Consider the following 20,972-nt stretch of genomic DNA (forward strand, 5'->3'; position numbering starts at 1 on the left):
GCTGCTGAGGCTGTCCATGACGCATGCTGGCTGTAGGGCCGCCTGGCTGCCCCCAGGCGACCAGGAATGTGTTGGGAGCAGGGCACACAGGGACTGCTTGCCTGGGAGTGGGGTGGGGTGGGGTGGGGGGGGTGCCTGCATGGGCGGGCTCAGACAGGTGTCTGGGCCAAGAACTGACAGCTTTCTGCTTCTCTGTCAAACTGCTTCTCTGGAGCCTCCGTTTGTCTGTCAGGAAAGAGAAAGCCAAGCACCCTACTGCATGCTAAAGCTGCAGAGAACTTTGACATCGTGGAAGCAATCACTCAAGGATTGGGGGGTGGGGGGGCAGGGCTGGGGAGGCAAGAGGCCCCAGGCCTCACTCTCTAAACTGTCTTGGGGCAAGGGTGGTTCTCCCAGTTACAGCCGGCACGAGGCAGGGGGAAAAAGAGCCAACGGCAAAGAAAGACAGGGAGAGGCAGAGACAGGCAGCAAGGTGGCTAAGTGGCCAAGACAGAGACGGAGGAGATTAGGGAGAGAAAAAGGGAGAGACAGTCTGGCTAGCCCCAGGGGTTTTGAAGACTCAAAAGGATCAAGGTCTGCAGCAACCCCCACCCCCAGTGCCTGGAAAAGGGGCCCCCGCTTGAGACCCTGCCCCTGGCAAGCCTGGGAGAGCACCGTGGGAGCCTCATAGACAGAGATACTCCCCACATGGTGACCCTTTGTCCTAAGAGCCCGCTGACAGATGAGAGTAGAGTATCATGAGGGAAGTAAGCCTCATGCTTAGGGTCCCCAGAGGCAGGACTCAGGTCCCCATTCATAAACACGCTAGGAGTGCCCCCAGGGAGACAGGAAATGCCGGCACAACCTGAGCCCTGGGAGAGGGTGGCTTGCTGGGGGACGTTGGCCCAAGCTTCACCTCCCTGTCTGAGAAGGGGCTTGGGGGGAAAGACAGGCTCTTTCTGTGCCCCCAACCCTCGTCTCAGGAAGAGGGATGGAGCCACTCTGCCTTGGCCCAGACAGAAGCGCCCTGTCCGTGGGCAGGAAGGGTGGGAAGCTGTGGGATGTTCCACCTTCAGCAAACCTCTGGGAGGGATGGACGGGCGCCGGGCAGGGGGGCGGGAACCCTCCAGGAGCACACGGCCCCTTTCATGGAGCCAGGCCCAGCCAAGTCACGGCGGGCGGCGCCGAGGGGCAGGACGGGCCTGGGCACAATCACTGCTCTGTCCTGGCAGCTCCCAGCCCACACGCGCACACATGCACAAACACACAGCCTTATGCAAACCCAAAACACACCCCCAGCCACCCACACACTGGAACACACACGAAAATAGACCTCTATGTAGTCCTGGACACCCACCTACCTACCGTCTTTCAGGTAGAGAAACCCAGACATGCGGCATTCTTTCTGCCCCTCCCACTTACCCTCCCCTTGGGGCACCCTCCCCCCCCCCACCGACCCATGCTAAAGTCTTGGCACCACCCAGGCAGCCCACACCATTAACCCTCTGCCTACCCATATCTGAGAGCAGACTCCCAGACCAGAAAGGGAACTTCGGGACTAATCCCCACGACAGGAGGAGGGACTGGGAAGGAGTGCCCATTTTACAAAATGGTGACATTGAGGTAGACTGAGCCCCTTCTCCTGGCCCCAGGGGAAGCCCACACAGCTGATACAAGCCTGCACTGGTGTTTGATGAATCATGGGTCTTCTTGACCCAGGAGAGTCAAGGCCAAGTCTCCAAGCAGCACTGATACCTTCTCTCCTCCCCCAACTGCCCTGAGGCCGCAGTCAGGCCGAATAGGCTGGCCCTTGCTACTTTTCCCTCTACTCCTCTGTCTTCAACTGTCCCAGAGCCTGTATATCCCTGCTGCCAGTCTCTCCCTTGGCCTTGCTGCCCATTGAAACCACCCATTCCTCTCCCTCTCTCCTGCTCTACACCACTTTCACCTCCCCAAGGAAGCCCTCTGGGATTGACTCCTAAGTCACTTCTCTATCCTGCACTGTCTCTTCTTCATTCACAGCCCCCCTCCAACTGTCTCCCAGAACAGGGTTTCTGGGTTCTTGGAAATGCAGCCCATCAGAGACGATAAGGGGCAGCAGAAGGAGACCAGGAGGTGGGGGGAACGACACTGTCAGAGTTTCCAAAGCCCTGGCCAGCAAGACCTCAGAGGCCTCTGTTGGGGCGAGGGGGCTGCCTGGCCTGTGCACTTCCAGCAGCACAAGGCAGCTTGTGTGAGCGCTTCCCTGCCCAGCCCCACAGGAAACAGCAGGGCCCAGCCCCTCAATAGGCTCATTCAGACCCCAGCTCTCTGGAAAGTACCTCTACTTCCTGCCACCCTCCCACTCTGGCCTGAAAAACCAGGCCAAACAGGCTGCCGCACTCCCCTTCTGGGAGGGGGTTGGAGGCAGGTGGTTCAGTGGTTAGAGCCAGCCATCTACTTCACTTCCTGCCTGGTGTAGGCCCTGACCGTGACCGTGTCGCGCATCCACCCTTAATAAGAGGGAATGTGGATGGGTGTGTGAGCTCACACCCACTCAGGAGAGGGAGACGGACCCCTTCCCCTTGCATGGCAAACAGGTGAATGTTTAGCTTTCTGGGAGAGAGAACCCTGATTTGTAGCGTTTGCTTCTTTCCATTGTATAAATGTTCCCACCGGGCAACATCACCTGGCTTGCAAAAATCCTGAAAATTTAAGTCAGCTCTTGCCAGCTGCTATGAGCTCCAGGCTGCCAGAGTGACGGATCTATCCTGCAGGGGCCACTTGCCCCCGACCTTCCTTTCGACTGCCCTCAGTTTAGTGAGCTGCATTTTGGTCTCAAGAATCAAGGAACGCCCTTGCAGATATGGCGCCCCTGCAGGTGCCTGCCCCCTGTCTGTTCTCTGGTCTGCCCCTCACTGGCACCAAGCTCTGCTGGGTCTGCTGGGTTTGGTGGTTCTCATCTGATACCTTTAGCCCCTCAGATGAGGTTCTGGCATTGCCAGCAAGTTCTGGCAAGAGGAGTGAACTCAAGGGGTTTCGACTCAGCCTAAGAGGAAGAGCATTATCGTTCTTGAACATCTGTCTGGACTCCTCCAGTGGCCGATGCCACATCCTCAGGCCCATGTCAGCTGGCTCAGGCTGGCCAGGGGCACGTGTGTGGGCTGGTGCCAGATCGTCCCTATCAAGGCCATCAGCCTTTACTCACTCACACGGGGTTTAAGAGAAGCCCAACAGAGATGAGTCACCTTTTTAACCCATTCCCATCTCCCCTCCCTTCCCTAGCCCTGGACATCTGGGGACAGAGTCAAAGTTATATTTGGCCCTAATCTCTGCAAAAGGAATAAACCAGAAATTGTTGCAGCTGGTTGGAGGTCAAGGGAGGCTAATTTGGAGAAGCTGTTTGGAGGAGGCGGCAGCTTAAAAAGAGGAGGTATCCCGGTGCGGGACAAAAGGGGCCCTGCACAGTGACCACTGACCTTGGGAAACCCCAGATATGGCCTGCTTAGGCCATGTGGACCTGAGAGGCCCTCTGGCCCACTCTCCAAACCTTCGGACCCTCCCAGGCCTTGTCTTCAGACAGACCCAGGCTTGGAGAAGTCAGCTGTTGTTCCCCAGCCGTGGTGGAAACAATAGGGCCGGATCTGACCACTCACCAGGGACTATCAATAGCTCTTCAGCAGGAAGCAATATGGGGTGATGTAGGAAGTTCTGGCCCATTTGGGGTCCAGCAGTGCACATGGTCTCCATCTGGCCTCAGAGCCTTTGCTCCTTGCTGGACTCAAGCTGATGAGCTGCCACCCCCACCCCCAAAGACAGCTGGGAGCACGATCCAAGAGAGAAGCGGAGATGGTGGGTACCACCACCAGGCCCCAGCCGTGGCCCCAGCCCACCCACAGAGGTAGGTCATGGCGTGGACAGTGTTGCCCAAGAGCCAAAGCATGGGGCATGTCGTAGAAAGAATTTGAGCAGGGATCAGTTTGAGGTAGGAACGGTTCTCCTGGAACTCCATTTCTGGGGGCTGCGACCACCAGGCCAGGTGACGCAGTGAGGGATGGTTTCCCTTTAGGCCCAAGAGGAACTAGACCCAGAATGGAGAATCCTCTAGGGCCCAGGAGATAAGAGTCAGAGCTGGCAGAGGCCCCTGGCTCCAGGAACCTTTGAGGAGGAGACCTGAGTTGCTTGGAATGGCTGGGTCTGGCTTCCTGTGGAGCCAAGTCTGGGCTGGACACAGGTGAAGCAGTGCCTTCTGGCGCCAGGACCAGGCAGGTGACAAGGCAGTGCCACACAGGAGAACTGTGTGGCCGCACCAGCATGAAACCCCCTCCCTGCAGCCCAGCCCACCTGTGTTCTCTGCAGTACCTCTCCTCCTCCAGGCAAGAGTCTGAACTTTGACCCCAGCTCCCTCTCTCCCAGCCTCCTTCTTTGGTGAGAACCACCTGGAGGTGCCCGTGGCCACAGCTTTGACTGACATAGACCTCCAGCTGCAGTTCTCCACGTCCCAGTCCGAAGCCTTGCTTCTCTTGGCAGCGGGCCAGGCTGACCACCTCCTGCTGCAACTCCACTCCGGACGCCTGCAGGTCAGTGACATCTCCCTGCTGGCCTCCTCCTCCAGCTTTGAATGGCCCCCAGCCAGTTGGGTGACCTGGTGTGAGTCACTTTCACCTTGGGGTCTCTAGGTCTCCACTGTGCAATGGCAGCTCCAAACGGGGGACTCCCACACAGACGGGCTGTGCCCTGCAGCCCTCCACCCACACTTCCCCCCACGACCCCCGACCCGGCTTGTGCTTTACCACACCACCCACCTGCATTCCAGCCCCCAAGTGGTCTCTCACTGCCAGGCCCCCGCTCATTCCACTCCCTCTGCCTGGGCCCTGCCTCACCCCAGCCCCGCCTTGAGTGTGGACATCGCTTCTTCCAGGACGTGCTCACCTGGGCTGGGTACCCTCTCCTGGGCTCCCAGCAACCCCTGCAAATCCCTCTGCCCGAGCACCAGTCACCCTGCAGCTCCGTTGTCTGTCCACCATGGTAACAACCAGCCTACCAAAGCATCTCCATTTTTCCATTTCATCCTACAAGTCACCCCCAGCTTTATTAGCAAGGAGTCTTCTGGCTCTGTCTTGAGGCTCCCCCCAGCCGTGAGGAGTTTGAGAACCTGAGGCCTTAGTCCAGATTTGGGAAAGCCATCTGTTTCCACACCCCAGCAGGGAGAGGACTATGGGTGGTCATCCATCTGCTGCTGCCATTGCTTCTCACTGCCACAAGGTGTCACTGTTGAACAAAGGCCTGGTACAGCCTGGCACTGATGCTCTTCCCTTCTGCCGGGTACGGTGATGCCACAGCCCTGTGGAGGTGCTCCGTACTTGGACTCCCAAGGCCACAGTTCTTAGTTCTCTGCTCTTTCAGTTCCCACACTCTGCCACCACCCATTCTAGCATCTGGTTGTGGGAACACCACACCTGAGTCAGTTCTGGTGCCAAAGTCACAGAGACAGAACCATGTTCTTCTCTCCCCAAGGATCCCTCACCTCAGGTCAAGGAGCTTTTGTTCACTTAACCTTCAAAACAGAGAGCTTCTGATTGGGCCCCCATCCCTGAACAGTGACCCAGTGACCCCAAGGTGTCCAGGGGATTCCCACGTCCCCATTTTTCCACGGGTGAATCTTCTGGATGCCAGGGTGGTTTTTCTGATGGCTCTCACTGAGAGAAAAGTGGGAGAGAATTAAAAATAGAGGCTGAATCTCTAGGGAAGCATCTTGCTACGTGTCATTCCCTGATTCACATCAGGGGCCCCAGAGCCCATCCAGACCCAGCACAGAGATCACTTTGGTGAGCGTTTGGGGGATGAGTAAAGGGGTGGCAGGAAGGGGACGGGGTGGCATGAGAAGCTCTTGTCCCAGGCCCTCTGCTCTGGGGACTCCAATGTGGCAGACCAACTGTGTGCTTACAGTAAAAGCGGATGGATCCCCACTGCATTCCTCCCTCTCTCCTCAGGTCAGACTCACCCTGGGCCAGGAGGAACTGAAGCTGCAGACCTCAGCTGGGACTCTGCTGAGCGACTCCATCCTCCACACCGTGCAGCTGACTATTTCCGACAGCGAGGCCCTGTTGTCAGTCGATGGGCTCCTGAATGCCTCAGCCCCAGTCCCGGGAGCTCCCCTAGAGGTCCCCTATGGGCTCTTCCTGGGGGGCACTGGAAGCCTTGGCCTGCCCTACGTGAGGGGAACCAGTCGGCCCCTGAGGGGCTGCCTCCATGCTGCCACCCTCAATGGCCGCGACCTCCTGCGACCACTAACGCCAGACGTGCCCGAGGGCTGTGCTGAAGAGTTTTCTGCCGATGACAGTGTGGCTCTGGGCTTCTCTGGGCCCCACTCACTGGCTGCCTTCCCTGCCTGGAGCACTCGGGATGAAGGCACCCTGGAGTTTACACTCACCACTCGGAGCCACCGGGCGCCCCTGGCCTTCCAGGCGGGGGGCCGGCACGGGGATTTCATCTACGTGGACATATTTGAGGGCCACCTGCGGGCTGTGGTCGAGAAGGGCCAGGGCACTGTATTGCTCCACAACAGCGTGCCTGTGGCCGACGGGCAACCCCATGAGGTCAGCGTCCACGTGGATGCTCACCAGCTGGAAATCTCCGTGGACCAGTACCCCACACGCACTTCCAACCGTGGGGTCCTCAGCTACCTGGACCCACGTGGCAGTCTCCTCCTTGGGGGGCTGGACACAGAGGCCTCTCGCCACCTCCAGGAACATCGCCTGGGCCTGGCGCCGGGGGCTGTCAATGTCTCCCTACTGGGCTGCATGGAGGACCTCAGCATCAATGGCCAGAGGCACGGGCTCCGGGAGGCCTTGCTGACCCGCAGCATGGCAGCCGGCTGCCGGCTGGAGGAAGACGAATACGAGGACGACACCTACGGCCCGTACGAAGCTTTCTCCACCCTGGCACCTGAGGCTTGGCCAGCCGTGGAGCTGCCCGAGCCCTGCGTGCCTGAAGCGGGGCTGCCTCCCGTCTTTGCCAACTTTACCCAACTGCTGACCATCAGCCCGCTGGTGGTGGCCGAGGGTGGCACAGCCTGGCTTGAGTGGCGGCACGTGCAGCCCACGCTGGACCTGAGCGAGGCCGAGCTGCGCAAATCCCAGGTGCTGTTCAGCGTGAGCCGCGGGGCACGCCACGGGGAGTTGGAGCTGGACATCCCCGGTGCCCAGGCACGGAAAATGTTCACCCTCCTGGACGTGGTGAACCGCAAGGCCCGCTTCGTCCATGATGGCTCTGAGGACACCTCCGACCAGCTGGTGCTGGAGGTGTCAGTGACTGCTCGGGGGCCCGTGCCCTCCTGCCTCCGGAGGGGCCAAACTTACATCCTGCCAGTCCAGATAAACCCTGTCAACGACCCACCCCGCGTCATCTTCCCACACGGCAGCCTCATGGTGATCCTGGAACACACACAGAAGCCGCTGGGGCCAGAGGTTTTCCAGGCCTACGACCCAGACTCTTCCTGCGAGGGCCTCACCTTCCAGCTCCTTGGCAGCCCCGCCGGCCTCCCCGTGGAGCGCCGAGACCAGCCTGGGGAGCCAGCCACCGAGTTCTCCTGCCGGGAGCTGGAGGCGGGCAGCCTAGTCTATGTCCACCGTGGTGGGCCCGCCCAGGACCTGATGTTCCGGGTCAGCGATGGGCTGCAGGCCAGCCCTCCCGCCACCCTGAAGGTGGTGGCCGTCCGGCCCACCATTCAGATCCGCCACAACACCGGGCTGCACCTGGCCCAGGGCTCCGCCGCACCTGTCTTGCCCGCCAACCTGTCGGTGGAGACCAACGCTGTGGGGCAGGATGTGAGCGTGCTGTTCCGAGTCACCGAGGCCCCGCGGTTCGGGGAGCTGCAGAAGCAGGGGGCAGGTGGGGCCGAGGGTGCTGAGTGGCGAGCCACGCAGGCATTCCACCAGCGGGACGTGGAGCAGGGCCGCGTGAGATACCTGAGCACCGACCCACAGCATCACACGGAGGACTCTGTGGAGAACCTGGCCCTGGAGGTACAGGTGGGGCAGGAGATCCTGAGCAATCTGTCCTTCCCAGTGACCATCCAGAGAGCCACAGTGTGGCTGCTGCGGCTGGAGCCACTGCACACTCAGAACACCCAGCAGGAGGCGCTCACCACAGCCCACCTGGAAGCCACCCTGGAGGAGGAGGAGGCAGGCCCAAGCCCCACCACCTTCCACTATGAGGTGGTTCAGGCCCCCAGGAAGGGTAATCTTCGGCTACAGGGCACACGGCTGTCAGATGGCCAGAGCTTCACCCAGAATGACCTGCAGGCCGGTCGGGTGACCTACGGGGCCACGGCACGTGCCTCGGAGGCAGTCGAGGACATCTTCCGTTTCCGTGTCATAGCTCCGCCACACTTCTCCCCACTCTATACCTTCCCCATCCACATTGGTGGTGACCCGGACGCCCCCGTCCTCACCAACATCCTCCTCTCGGTGCCCGAGGGTGGCGAGGGTATCCTCTCTGCTGACCACCTCTTCGTCAAGAGTCTCAACAGTGCCAGCTACCTCTATGAGGTCATGGAGCGGCCCCGCCATGGGAGGTTAGTTTGGAGGGGGGCACAGGACCGGGCTGCCACGGTGACATCCTTCACCAACGAGGACCTGCTGCAGGGCCGGCTGGTTTACCAGCATGACAACTCTGAGACCACAGAAGATGACATCCCATTTGTGGCTACCCGCCAGAGCGAGGGCAGTGGTGGCATGGCCTGGGAGGAGGTACGGGGCGTCTTCCGCGTGGCCATCCAGCCTGTAAACGACCACGCTCCCGTGCAGACCATCAGCCGCGTCTTCCACGTGGCCAGGGGTGGGCGGCGGCTGCTGACAACAGACGACGTGGCCTTCAGTGATGCTGACTCTGGCTTTGCCGACACTCAGCTGGTACTGACCCGCAAGGACCTTCTCTTCGGCAGTATTGTGGCTGTGGATGAGCCCACGCGGCCCATCTACCGCTTCACCCAGGAGGACCTCAGGAAGAGGCGAGTCCTGTTTGTGCACTCGGGGGCCGACCGCGGCTGGATTCAGCTGCAGGTGTCGGACGGGCAGCACCAGGCCACCGCGCTGCTCGAAGTGCAGGCCTCGGAGCCCTACCTCCATGTGGCCAATGGCTCCAGCCTCGTGGTCCCTCAGGGAGGCCAGGGCACCATTGACACAGCTGTGCTCCACCTGGACACCAACCTAGACATCCGCAGTGGGGATGAGGTCCACTACCGCGTCACGGCTGGCCCGCACTGGGGGCAGCTGCTCCGGGCCGGCCAGCCAGCCACAGTCTTCTCCCAGCAGGACCTGCTGGACGGGGCCATTCTCTACAGCCACAACGGCAGCCTTAGCCCTCGAGACACCCTGGCCTTCTCTGTGGAGGCAGGGCCTGTGCACACAGATGCCACCCTGCAAGTGACCATTGCCCTAGAGGGGCCACTGGCCCCGCTGCATCTGGTCCGGCACAAGAAGATCTACGTCTTCCAGGGGGAGGCGGCTGAGATCAGAAAGGATCAGCTGGAGGTAAGGGACCGGGGGCCAGAGAAGGGGGGCCCTTCCATCCAGCCTTCATGCCCTGTGTGCTCGGATGTTTGGGGATGTGCCCATGGTGACTCCTGGGTCGGGTGTATGTCCACACCTTGGGTGTGCGGCTGTACTCGTGCATGTTGTATGCCTGAGAGTTTCTGGGAGAGTTTGTGTGTCTGCCTGTGAGTTGTGCGGGCCTCCACATGTCACGTGTACACGTGTACATGCTGTGGCTAACCATGCAGATTCCTGGCCCCCCAACCCATGGAATCTCTGAAGTGGAGCCTGAGAGTCTGTATTCTAATAGTAAGTTCCCTGAAGGGTTTTCATGGGTACAGACTTAGAGGACTGTAGGCCTTGGAGACAGACTCGTTTGACCTCCAGGCTCCTGAATCCTCAGCTCTTTTCCAAGACCCCAAACCAGGCCTGAGGATCTGGAGAGAGCTGCTCACCATCCAAGAACCTCACAGAGCAACCACAGGCCATCTAGCAGACCTGCCAACTTGCTGTGTGACCTCAAGCCAGTCCTTGCCCTCTCTGGTACACTGCCAATTTCAGATACACTGCCAATTTCTGAGCCCCTTGTGGTTCTGGCTGTCTGGGTTTTGGGGGTGACTTTGACTAAACATGTCTGGCATCAGAAAGGCTTTGCCATGAAGGAGGCAGCATCTGAGCCGGGCTTTGAAGAGTCTGGGGATTTAATAGGGAATGAGGAGACAGTATTCCAGGCAGAGGGAACAGAATTCTAGAATACAGACAGTATTCTAGGAAAAGGCACAGAAGCAGGAATGTGAATTTGGGAGAAGTGTGTCCTTTTGTTGCTGGACCATCAGGTGAGGGAGCACCCAGTGGCCATGGGGCTGGACCCGGGTCTTAAGCTCCGCGAGGCACGTAGTTTGTGGTGACTGTGCCTCTCTGAAGGATGGAGCGCCCTCTGGTGGTGAGTAGTGGTGATGGCAGGGGCAGGGACAGCCTCTGTGTATGTGTGTGCATGTGTGTTACGTGCATTACTTGTGAGATGTACCTATCTGTGTAGTGATATTGTATGTCTGTGTCACTGAATCTGGGCTGTGTGATTGTGCACGTCGCTCAGGGAGTGTGGGTCTCGGGGGCTGTGTGATCACGTGACTGGGGGTGTGGGGTGGTGAAAGGTGCAGCCCCTCTAACCAGCTGCACCTCTGGGTGTCGTGTGTGTGAACCTGAGTGCGTGTCTGAGTAAGCAGTGGTGTCTGGGCCACTACCTGGGGGAATTAGGGAGACATGGAGACTGAGCCTGTTCTGGCCGCTTAGGGACCACAACAGCCTCCCTCTGTGACCCCTGATGGCTCCTCTGACCCTCTGTTAACCAGGCAGCCCAGGAGGCAGTGCCACCGGCGGACATCGTGTTCTCAGTGAAGACCCCGCCGCGCGCTGGCTACCTGGTGATGCTGTCCCACGGCGCCTCTGTGGCTGAGCCACCCAGCTTGGACCCAGTGCAGAGCTTCTCCCAGGAGGCAGTGGACGCGGGCAGGGTCCTATACCTGCACTCCCGCCCCGAGGCCTGGAGCGATGCCTTCTCCCTGGATGTGGCCTCAGGCGTGGGCGCTCCCCTTGAGGGTGTCCGTGTAGAACTGGAGGTGCTGCCTGCTGCCATCCCACTGGAGACACAGAACTTCAGCGTCCCCGAGGGCGGCAGCCGCACGCTGGCCCCTCCACTGCTCCGCGTCACGGGGCCTTACTTTCCCACACTGCCAGGCCTTGACTTGCAGGTGCTAGAGCCACCCCAGCATGGGGCCCTGCGGAGAGAGGAAGGTCCTCAAGAGGGGACCCTCGGCGCTTTCTCCTGGAAAGAGGTACAGCTATTAGGGAGGCCCTGGGGGTACAGCCCCGCTCTGGGTGCAGAGTGGGGGAAGCCACAGCAACTCCCAGTCTGGGGTGTTCGCAGAGAGGAGGCAGGATGTTCACATTTATGGAGCACCTCTGCTTCAGATGACTTATGTCACTCCTTCGTCTCTGGGCATATAGAAACCACTGTCCCATTTCCTTCACTCTGGGAGAAATGGTTGTCCCCATTTCCACCTGCAGAAACTGGAGCTCTGCGGGAGTCAGCCTCCTCCCATACCCAAAGGCAGAGCATGAAGGGTGCTGGGCCTGAGACTCTCTCTGGTCTCAGGCCTGCTGGGGCCTGACCTTCAGCCTTGCGCCTGCCCGCAGGTGGAACAGCAGCTGATCCGCTATGTGCACGATGGGAGTGAGACGCTGACAGATAGCTTTGTCCTAGTGGCTAATGCCTCAGAGATGGACCGCCAGAGCCATCCGGTGGCCTTCACCATCACCATCCTGCCCGTCAATGACCAACCCCCCATCCTCACCACAAACACAGGCCTGAAGGTGAGAGCCGCCGGGGATCACCTCCTACCTCCCCTCCCAAAGAGAGAGGCCCAGCCCACAGCTTCCCCTCTCCAAGCCCGTTTCCTTTTCTAAAATGGGCACCATGCCACATGCCTCACTACTTGGGAAGAGAGAAGGGCTATTGCACTGAAAATAGAACACAGGTATGAGAATTTTATTGAACACTTATAAGTGCAGTAGGCAGCCTTGTGAATGGCCTTGCTGTTCCCTGGATTCACTGTCAACAGGAGGCTCTTTCTATGGCTCAGGACCAGAACTCCTGAAGAAAGTCCTTTCAGGCCCTTAAGAGTAGACTCCAGGCGGAGAGTGGTTAGGGTCCCTACTTTGGCCCACACCAAGTGAAGGTCCCAGCTTGGCTTTTCAAGCCCCTGATCTTTACATCGTTGCAGAACAGTGGTGCCCTCATTCAGCAGAGGTCAAAGCTAAGGCCCAGCCAGGTCACAGAATTTCTCCTTGGTCACGGAAGTAGTTACTAGCAGAACAGAAAGGGTATGGCTTGACCAAGATCATATAAGATAGTGGATGGGCAGGGCCTTGATGCTGGCTTCTAGGGTCAACAAAAGTCATGGAAGGATTCACCTGACTTGGGCCATCTGTGACATGAGGCACTGGACATCTTTGATGGCAGAGGATGTACCTGTGGGGAGTGGTCCAATGTGGGGAGAGGGCTACTCTGGAACCACTGGCAGGTGGCACTGTGTGGCATCTTGGCCACCAGGTGGTGCTGTCCACCGTGTTTGTGCCAGGAGCCCAGTGCCAAAGCCCCGCCTGCAAATACCGTGGTCCCCCTTCAGAGCTCTGCCTGGGGGCGGTTAGCCTGGGGCTGGAAGAAGGTGCCCCGGAATCCCAGAGGGCTCAGCTTTCCAGGTAGGGGAACCCCCTCCCCAACACTGCCCAAGTTGCTGACCCAGCTGGGGTTGTGTAACAGGATCCCAGAAATGGGATCCCAGAAATGGGATCCTGCCCTGCTGGCAGCCTGTGGGGGGCTCCCTTCCCTGAGCATGGGGAGGGGCTGCCCACAACCCCTCATTCACCTGGTTGGGGTTTGTGACTGCACTGGAAACACCTGAGCCCTCATCCCAGTGCTGCTTCGGTGGCATGGGACAGGACCCAACAGGAGAGGACATCAGCCTCTCCAGCCCTGTGCCTCCCAGACCCTGCCTCACCTGCAAGGGGAGCCCACTTATAAGCAACCTGGGTGGCAAAACTCACCATTCCATAGTGTGCCCAGCCCACGCCCAGACTCACTATGGAGGGTCTAAAGGGAGACCTCTGCCCTGCCAGTGAGAACCAGATAAAGCAGTGCAGTCAGTCAGGGTTGGGGGTCTCTGAAGGGAGAACCTGGTGAGGGTAAGAGGTGGGGCTTCCTGAGGGAGGGAGACATGAGCTGGCCTTGAAGGACAAGGCAATATTAGGGCAGACAGAGAGAAGGGAGCCTGTGCCCTGGGATGAGAGGGAAAGGTGAATGGGGTGGAGGGCCCTTTGTGAGGGGGGTGCCCAGAATGGCACGGGCCTCCATGACAGCTGAGGGCCTGAGCCACAGTGCGATGATGACGGCCTCAGGGCCAGGGAGGAACAAGGTGGGAGAGCTTGGTGGGGATAGAACCTTCACAGGCGTGTGTCCCCAGATGTGGGAGGGGGCCACTGTGCCCTTCCCTCCGGAGGCCCTCAGGGCCACAGACAGCGACTCAGGACCGGAGGACCTGGTCTACACCATCGAGCAGCCCAGCAATGGGCAGGTAGTGCTGCGGGCGGCACCGGGCACCGAGGTCCACAGCTTCACACAGGCCCAGCTAGATGGAGGGCTGGTGCTGTTCTCACATAGAGGTGAGTACTGAGAGGTGGGACGCCCCGAGAATGGGGAGCCACCATGGGCCAGCAAGACCCAACTTCACCCCCGTCCTCAGGAGCCCTGGATGGAGGCTTCCACTTCAGCCTCTCCGATGGTGAGCACGCTTCCCCCAGACACTTCTTCCGCGTGACGGCCCAGAAGCAGCTGCTCCTCTCACTAGAGGGCAGCCGGACGCTGACCGTGTGCCCAGGTGAGTCTGTGAGCATAGGCATGCCTGTAGGCCGGGTGACACCCCAGGGTCACGCTGCCTCCCAGCAGTCGCAGGCCTCGCCCTGGCTCCTGGTCAAAAGCCAACAGGCCCCTTATCCCTCTCACAGGGTCGGTCCAGCCGCTGAGCAGCCAGAGCCTGAGAGCCAGCTCCAGTGCAGGCACGGACCCCCACCACCTGCTCTACCGCGTGGTGCAGGGCCCCAGGCTGGGCCGGCTGTTCCACGCCCGGCAGGGCGGCTCTGGGGAGGCCCTGGTGAACTTCACTCAGGCTGAGGTAAGGGCCCAGCTCTCTACAGCCACCACTTAGACTCCATTCAGCCTCGGGTGGCCCACTCTGCTGGTGGACACGGGGGCACCGCTCCCACATCGTTAGCAGCAGACGCTCGCCGGCCCCACCACAGGCCAGGCTGTGCATGCCTTGCCCTCCCAGAGCCACCAGTCTGGGAGACAGAAGGATGCAAGAGGTCAGGGCTACAGGAGCCCAGAACAGGGATAAGGTCCTGGGGCATGGCTTCCAGGAGGAAGCTGCAGTTGGACCTTAGGAGCTAGAAAGGGTGCTTTGAGCTGGGGACACTAGCTTACCCCAGTGGCTAGTGAGGGGCAGTGCTTGGTTCGGGGGGGTGGAGTTCAAGATGAAGGCAGCTGTTGGGCTTGTGAGCAGAGGTGCAAGCCTGGAGCTCAGGTCAGGAGCCAGCAAGAAGCAGAGTGGATCCTGGGAGCCAATGAGTGGACACAAGGCAGCTGAGGAGCTTGAGTGGACATGATGCTGCCATCTCACTTCAGGGCATAGCTGTCCCAGAGCACACCAGCGGCCACCAGGTAAAAACTAGAACGCTCAGCCATATGAAGAGGGACACTGCTAGTTGCTGGGAGCACAGAACTCTCTGTGCTAAATGTGCTGGTGGGGCCAGCAGCCATCACTTAAATTAATGTCCCTTCTATGTGGGGGAGGTGCCCTGTGTGCTGGCAGCCTCAGCTTGCTCCAAAGGCACAGCAGGTGAGGATCTTTCAGACATCAGGGAAGGAGGTGTCTTTAACAAGGGAAGATGGCAAAAGGTCTCTCATGTCAACATCCCCCCAAGTTTTTGGTTCTCATGAAGCCCTAGCTTCTGCCCAGGTCCCCTTCCCACCGTATAAGATACTCAGCAGGCTGGTGGCTGTAGAAGCTGTGTACCCTGAGCCCCTGGGAGCCTCTGTCATCCGATGCCTACGAAGGGGGAGGGAACAGGACAAGGCCTTCAGGGTCCCTCCCCCACCCACAGTGCTTTCCCCACACCCCAGCAATATGCGGGATGGAAGTGAATGGCCACCAGGGGGCCGGGCAGCAGTACCACCCAGAGAAGCTGGGAAGAAGCTTCCTAGCAGAGATGCTGTCCCGACTTTGGGGCAGGGGGCAGGACAGGGCTGGGTAGTCTTGACGGCACACTGTCCCACAATACTCTGAGCTGGGGGGGGTCAGAGATCAGGTGTCCTGTTTTGCAGATAAGGAAACTGAGGCTTAAGGATACGAGGCAACTATTCAGAGGATGTGGCTAGTAAGAGACAAAACCAGGATTATGGCTCCTGACTGCTAGTCCAAGATTTCTTTCGCCAGAGGACACTGTTTGCTCCTGGAGCTCAGAGACCCCCTCCCTGTCTTGCCTGTGATTTGCCTCACCCCCAGCCAGATGCCTCCCATCCACGGAAGCTCCTTGCACCCAGGCATCCAGCCTTCACCCCACTCCTAGGGGCCTCGATTTCCTTCCTGCCACCCTTCAGCCTGGGCCACAGGTTATAGCTGACAGTCCTTATGGGCCACATCTGGTCCACAGATGTGTTTTATTTGGCCTGCACAATGCATTTAGTATTTTTAAATTAATGATCGACATATCCCCTTTGGGGGATTTCACACACCACACACACACACACACACACACACACACACAAGCCTGATTTCCAGGTTCTTAAAAGGCTGTGTTCCCTCTTACCGCAATCAGCTGAGGAACAGCGGCCCCTTTCAGCCTGGGTCTGCAGCCCCTTTCAGCCTTGGTCTGTGCCCCCTTTAGAACTGTGGTTCACCCCCTTCAAAGGATGGATGGCTCCCCTGTTAGATGGGGCACCCCTCTCCAGTTCATCACAACCCCCCTGTCCTAGAGTCTCCTGCATGCTGGGATCCCAGTTTCCATCTTAGTATTGTGCAAGTCCTGTTTTTCTGAGAAGAGGACAACAGTTCCTACATTTCCTAAAAGGGAAAAACAAAAGATAAGCCAAGAGGACACGTTTGAATCACAAGGGGGAGAGAGCAGATTTCTTTATGGAAACGAGGAATATTCCTAGGTGTTTAACATGCAAACAGCCCTAGAGAACAGCAGATGTGGCTGGAATGGAGACACCGTGGTGGGAAGGGTAGGAGGTGAGGTCACAGGGGTAACCAGGTCAGATCTTTGTGGCCAAATGAGGAGCCACTGCACTATCTGAGCAAGAGTGACATAGCCTCACGTACATTTTAAAAGGCTCACTCTGGCTTCTGTGTTAAGAACAACTGTAGAGGGAGGGAGCAGGGGTCAAAGCTGGCACACAGGAGGCCATGGGGATAATCCAGGCCAGAAGTGACAGTATGCAAGAGAAAGAATACTCTGGGATGACTCCAGGGGTTTGAGCCTGAGCCTCTGGAAAAACAGAGCTGCCACCACATGAAGTGGGAGGGACTAGGAGAGGTGTGCAGGTAGGGGGTCTGTCCATCTGCACAGAGCGGCCAGGAAGCAAGTGGATATGTGAGTATGGAGTTCAGGAGACAGCAGCCTGGGAGAGATTAAAGACTATTCTTTATGGAGTTTTGCTGTAAAGGAGAGCAAAATGGGAGGGGTGACAAATGTTGGAAAAAGTGAAGTCACAAGTTTTTTCTTTAAGATGGAGGAGAATAACTACATGGTTGAGTAATGATGAGACTGTTCCCTTGCTGGGGGTGGGGGGTGGGGGCTGGATTGTCTCCACAGGAGAAAGAAGGGAAATGGTAAGACTGGTGTCTTCGGCGGGGAAGAGGGGCAGGGACCTAGTGCAACAGTGGAAGAACCAGCTGCTGAGAGAAGCATGGATAGAATTTTGCTTTCCCCAGGGGCTCAGAGAGATGAGGTGATTTGCCTGAGGCAGCAGAGCCCAGATTTGACAAGGCATTGGCTCCAGAGCCAGTCACCTCACTGCCACACGATTGCCAACGGTGACCCACTGAGCTAGTGAGGAAGAGCACGGGTTACCGACTTAAAGCGAGGCACAGCCAGGTGAGCCGAGAGTGAGGCTGGGCACCGAGAGTTCATCAAGGAGACTGGAGCACCCAGTGCCAGTGCCGCCCTGGGAGGGGGCTACCAGCCACCACGGGCTGAACCCGCTTCTCATCCCAAAATGGGGTCTCCCCACAGGTGTATGCTGGGACTGTTCTGTATGAGCACGAGATGCCCCCTGAGCCCTTCTGGGAGGTCCGTGACGCCGTGGAGCTCCAGCTGTCATCACCCCCAGCCCCTGATGTGGCCACCACCCTTGCTGTGGCTGTGTCTTTCGAGGCTGCCTGTCCCCAGCGCCCCAGCCGCCTCTGGAGTAACAAAGGTGAACAGCAAAGTTTGGGGGACACTGGGAGGGCCGAGAGAGGAGGGCACACAAGGCCAGGGTCAGCAGCTCCCATGTCAGTCCCCAGGACCTGGAAAGTTATAGGGAGAGTGGGTAGGTGGGGATGCTTTGAGGTTAGAGAGGAGACATGATCCTTATCCTCCGGGGTACCCTGAGCCCCACCCTGGGGTCCCTGGTCTGACGGAAGAGACACAACCTTGCCCCAGGGGTCCTGGTCTGAGGGTCTGAGGTCTTTCTTCAGTGGACAGGACCTTCACAGCCTATGTCCCACCTCCAGGTCTTTGGGTCCCTGAAGGCCAGCGGGCGGAGATCACCAGGGACGCCCTTGATGCCTCCAACCTCCTGGCCACCATTCCATCACCCCAGCGCCCAGAGCACGACGTACTCTTCCAAATCACACAGTTCCCCACCCGGGGCCAGCTGTTGGTGTCTGGGGAGCCCCTCGATGCCGGGCGGCCCCACTTCCTGCAGTCCGAGCTGGCCGCAGGGCAGCTGGTCTACGCCCACGGCGGCGGGGGCACCCAGCAGGATGGCTTCCGCTTCCGCGCCCACCTCCAGGGGCCGGCGGGGGCTTCCGTTTCGGGCCCCCAAACCTCGGAGGCCTTCGCCATCACCGTGCGGGACGTGAACGAGCGGCCGCCTCGGCCCCAGGCCTCCGTGCCGCTGCGGCTCACCCGGGGCTCCCGCGCCCCGGTCTCCCGGGCCCAGCTGAGTGTGGTGGACCCAGACTCGGCCCCCGGGGAGATCGAGTACGAGGTGCAGCGGGCCCCCCTCAACGGCTTCCTGAGTCTGGCGGGGGCCGGCCCGGGGCCCGTGATCCGCTTCACGCAGGCCGACGTGGACGCGGGGCGGCTGGCCTTCGTGGCCAACGGGAGCAGCGTGGCCGGCATCATGCAGCTGAGCGTGTCTGACGGGGCCAGCCCCCCGCTGCCCGTGGCCCTGGCCGTGGACGTCTTGCCGGCGGCCATCGACGTGTGGCTGCGCGCGCCCCTAGAGGTGCCCCAGGCCCTGGGGCGCTCCTCCCTGAGCCGGGAGCAGCTCCAGGTGGTGTCAGACCGGGAGGAGCCAGACGCAGCCTACCGCCTCACCAGGGGGCCCCGGTTCGGGCAGCTCCTGGTGGCCGGGCAGCCGGCCACGGCCTTCAGCCAGCTCCAGGTAGACCAGGGGGAGGTGGTCTTCGCCTTCACCAACTTCTCCTCCTCTCGCGACCACTTCAGCGTCCTGGCACTGGCCAGAGGTGCCAACGCGTCGGCCACAGTGAATGTCACCGTCAGGGCGCTGCTGCGAGTGTGGGCGGGTGGGCCATGGCCCCAGGGTGCCACCCTGCGCCTGGACTCCACCGTCCTAGATGCGGGCGAGCTGGCCAACCGCACGGGCAGTGTGCCCCGTTTCCGGCTCCTGGCGGGACCCCGGCATGGCCGCGTGGTCCGAGTGCCCCGGGCCAGAACGGAGCCCAGGGACAGCCAGCTTGTGGAGCAGTTCACCCAGCGGGACCTTGAGGATGGAAGGCTGGGGCTGGAGGTGGGCAGGCCAGAGGGTAGGTCCCCTGGCCCCGCAGGCGACAGTCTCACTCTGGAGCTGTGGGCACGTGGTGTGCCCCCTGCTGTGGCCTCACTGGACTTTGACACTGAGCCTTACAATGCAGCCCGGCCCTACAGTGTGGCCCTGCTCAGTCTCCCCGAGGCTGCTCAGACAGAAGCAAGGAACCCAGAGAGCAGCACCCCCACGGGCGAGCCAGGCCCATTAGCCTCCAGCCCCGTGCCCACCGTGGCCAGGAGGGGCTTCCTGGGCTTCCTGGAGGCCAACATGTTCAGTGTCATCATTCCCGTGTGCCTGGTCCTCCTGCTCCTGGCACTCATCTTGCCCCTGCTCTTCTACCTCCGCAAACGCAACAAGACGGGCAAGCACGACGTCCAGGTGCTGACCGCCAAGCCCCGCAACGGCCTAGCCAGCGACACCGAGACCTTCCGCAAGGTAGAGCCAGGCCAAGCCATCCCACTCACCGCAGTGCCCAGCCAGGGGCCCCCGCCAGGGGGCCAGCCTGACCCAGAGCTCCTACAGTTCTGCCGGACACCCAACCCTGCTCTCAAGAACGGCCAGTACTGGGTGTGAGGCCTGGCCTGGGCCCAGATGCTGATCAGGCCAGGGACAGGCTTGCTCAGGCCCCGGCCCCATTGCTCCCATGCCCTGGTGCTGTCTGAGTATCCCCAGAGCCAGAGATACCTGGGGACATCTGAGGTGGAGGGTGCTGGGAGGAAGTCCCAGGGGTGCAGGACCAAGTAGAGTCAAGAGCTGGAATCTCCCCAGCTTTCTCCATGCCTGGAGAACTGCAAGGGGGCCAAGGTCAGAGGCAGGCTTAGAGTCAGTCCCCCTGCCCTGGAGCTAGTCTGGGCTGTCAAAACCAGAGTGATCTCCTAGATATATCAGGACTCTGGATCTTGGGTCTGTGATCTTGGGTAAGTCACATCTGACCCAGGCTGCTAAGAGGTCAAGGAGAAGAGAGGGTAGGGAAGATAGACAGGGATTCCTGGCTTTTCCACTCCAAGCCAAGGCTCCCTTTGTCTCTGCCCCAGGGTTGATGGGAAAACTTTTTCCCCTGGTTTTTTAGGGAGATGGTATTCCCTGGAGCAGAGGGCAGGAGGAGAATGACCCTCCACTCTCTAGGAGACATAAGCCAGTAGAATAATATATTCAGGGTGCAAGGTAAGGCAGGTTGCTCTGGGAATGGGTTTATTTAAGAGGGATTGCAAGGAAGCTATTTAACACAGTGTTGAGCTAGCCCAGACCAATGGAGCCCTGAGAATGTGGGATGGAGGAGGGTCTGAGGCCAGTTCATTCCCAGGGCCCCGCCTTGATGGGCTGAGGGCTAGGTAGGCAGTATGGGTCTGTGGCCCGGGAACAGGCGGGGCTGAGGAGCATGTAGGGTCTCAGGCCAGGGGCCACTGTAATGCCTGTGCTCCACCAAGGACTGGGGGGTGAGCCATTGGGGGCACTCAAGTCCATGGGGCCTGGATAAATGGTGCTTTGGAGGTTCTGGACAGCTGTGTGTCATTTGTCTGACCATGCACTGGGTCCTTGTCCACACCAGCTTGCACTCCCCTGGGGCAGGCCATCCTACCAGGCCTCAGCAAACAGGCAAGACAGAGCTACTCGAGCCCTAAATTTCCACCTCTTGGGCCTTTCAGATCTCTTCTGTCCCCACCTGTATAGGCAGGTGGGTCAGTCTTTGTGGGATGGGACCAAAGCCCTTTGGTTTAGTAGAGTTAGGCTAGGCCTTCTCCAAGGAGCTTAAGGAAGCAATTAAATCAGGAGATATATTCAGTGTCCCAGCCATAGATTTCTTTGCCTGAGTTTTGGCTTCAACAGCCTTGTCCCTCCCCACTCTCAAGAGGTTAGAGAGCAAAGGTGAGGAGACCAAGGGG

At 59.6% G+C, this 20,972-nt stretch overlaps 1 protein-coding gene across 1 annotated transcript in view; it reads left to right on the forward strand.

Moving 5' to 3' along the window:
* The window catches only part of CSPG4 (chondroitin sulfate proteoglycan 4), a 40,236-nt gene extending 19,620 nt beyond the window's left edge, over window positions 1–20,616 (forward strand). The window contains exons 6-14 of the mRNA XM_007099242.3: window positions 4,375–4,538; window positions 5,952–9,494; window positions 10,847–11,329; window positions 11,691–11,867; window positions 13,517–13,715; window positions 13,796–13,930; window positions 14,058–14,224; window positions 17,346–17,529; window positions 17,828–20,616. Coding sequence (XP_007099304.2) covers window positions 4,375–4,538; window positions 5,952–9,494; window positions 10,847–11,329; window positions 11,691–11,867; window positions 13,517–13,715; window positions 13,796–13,930; window positions 14,058–14,224; window positions 17,346–17,529; window positions 17,828–19,662 — 6,887 coding nt within the window. The 3' untranslated portion in view covers window positions 19,663–20,616. The remainder of the gene's footprint in view (window positions 1–4,374; window positions 4,539–5,951; window positions 9,495–10,846; window positions 11,330–11,690; window positions 11,868–13,516; window positions 13,716–13,795; window positions 13,931–14,057; window positions 14,225–17,345; window positions 17,530–17,827) is intronic.
* Window positions 20,617–20,972: the final 356 nt, after the last annotated feature.

Source organism: Panthera tigris, chromosome B3 (genome assembly GCF_018350195.1).
Source record: "Panthera tigris isolate Pti1 chromosome B3, P.tigris_Pti1_mat1.1, whole genome shotgun sequence".
In the NCBI taxonomy this organism is placed as follows: Eukaryota; Metazoa; Chordata; class Mammalia; order Carnivora; family Felidae; genus Panthera; species Panthera tigris.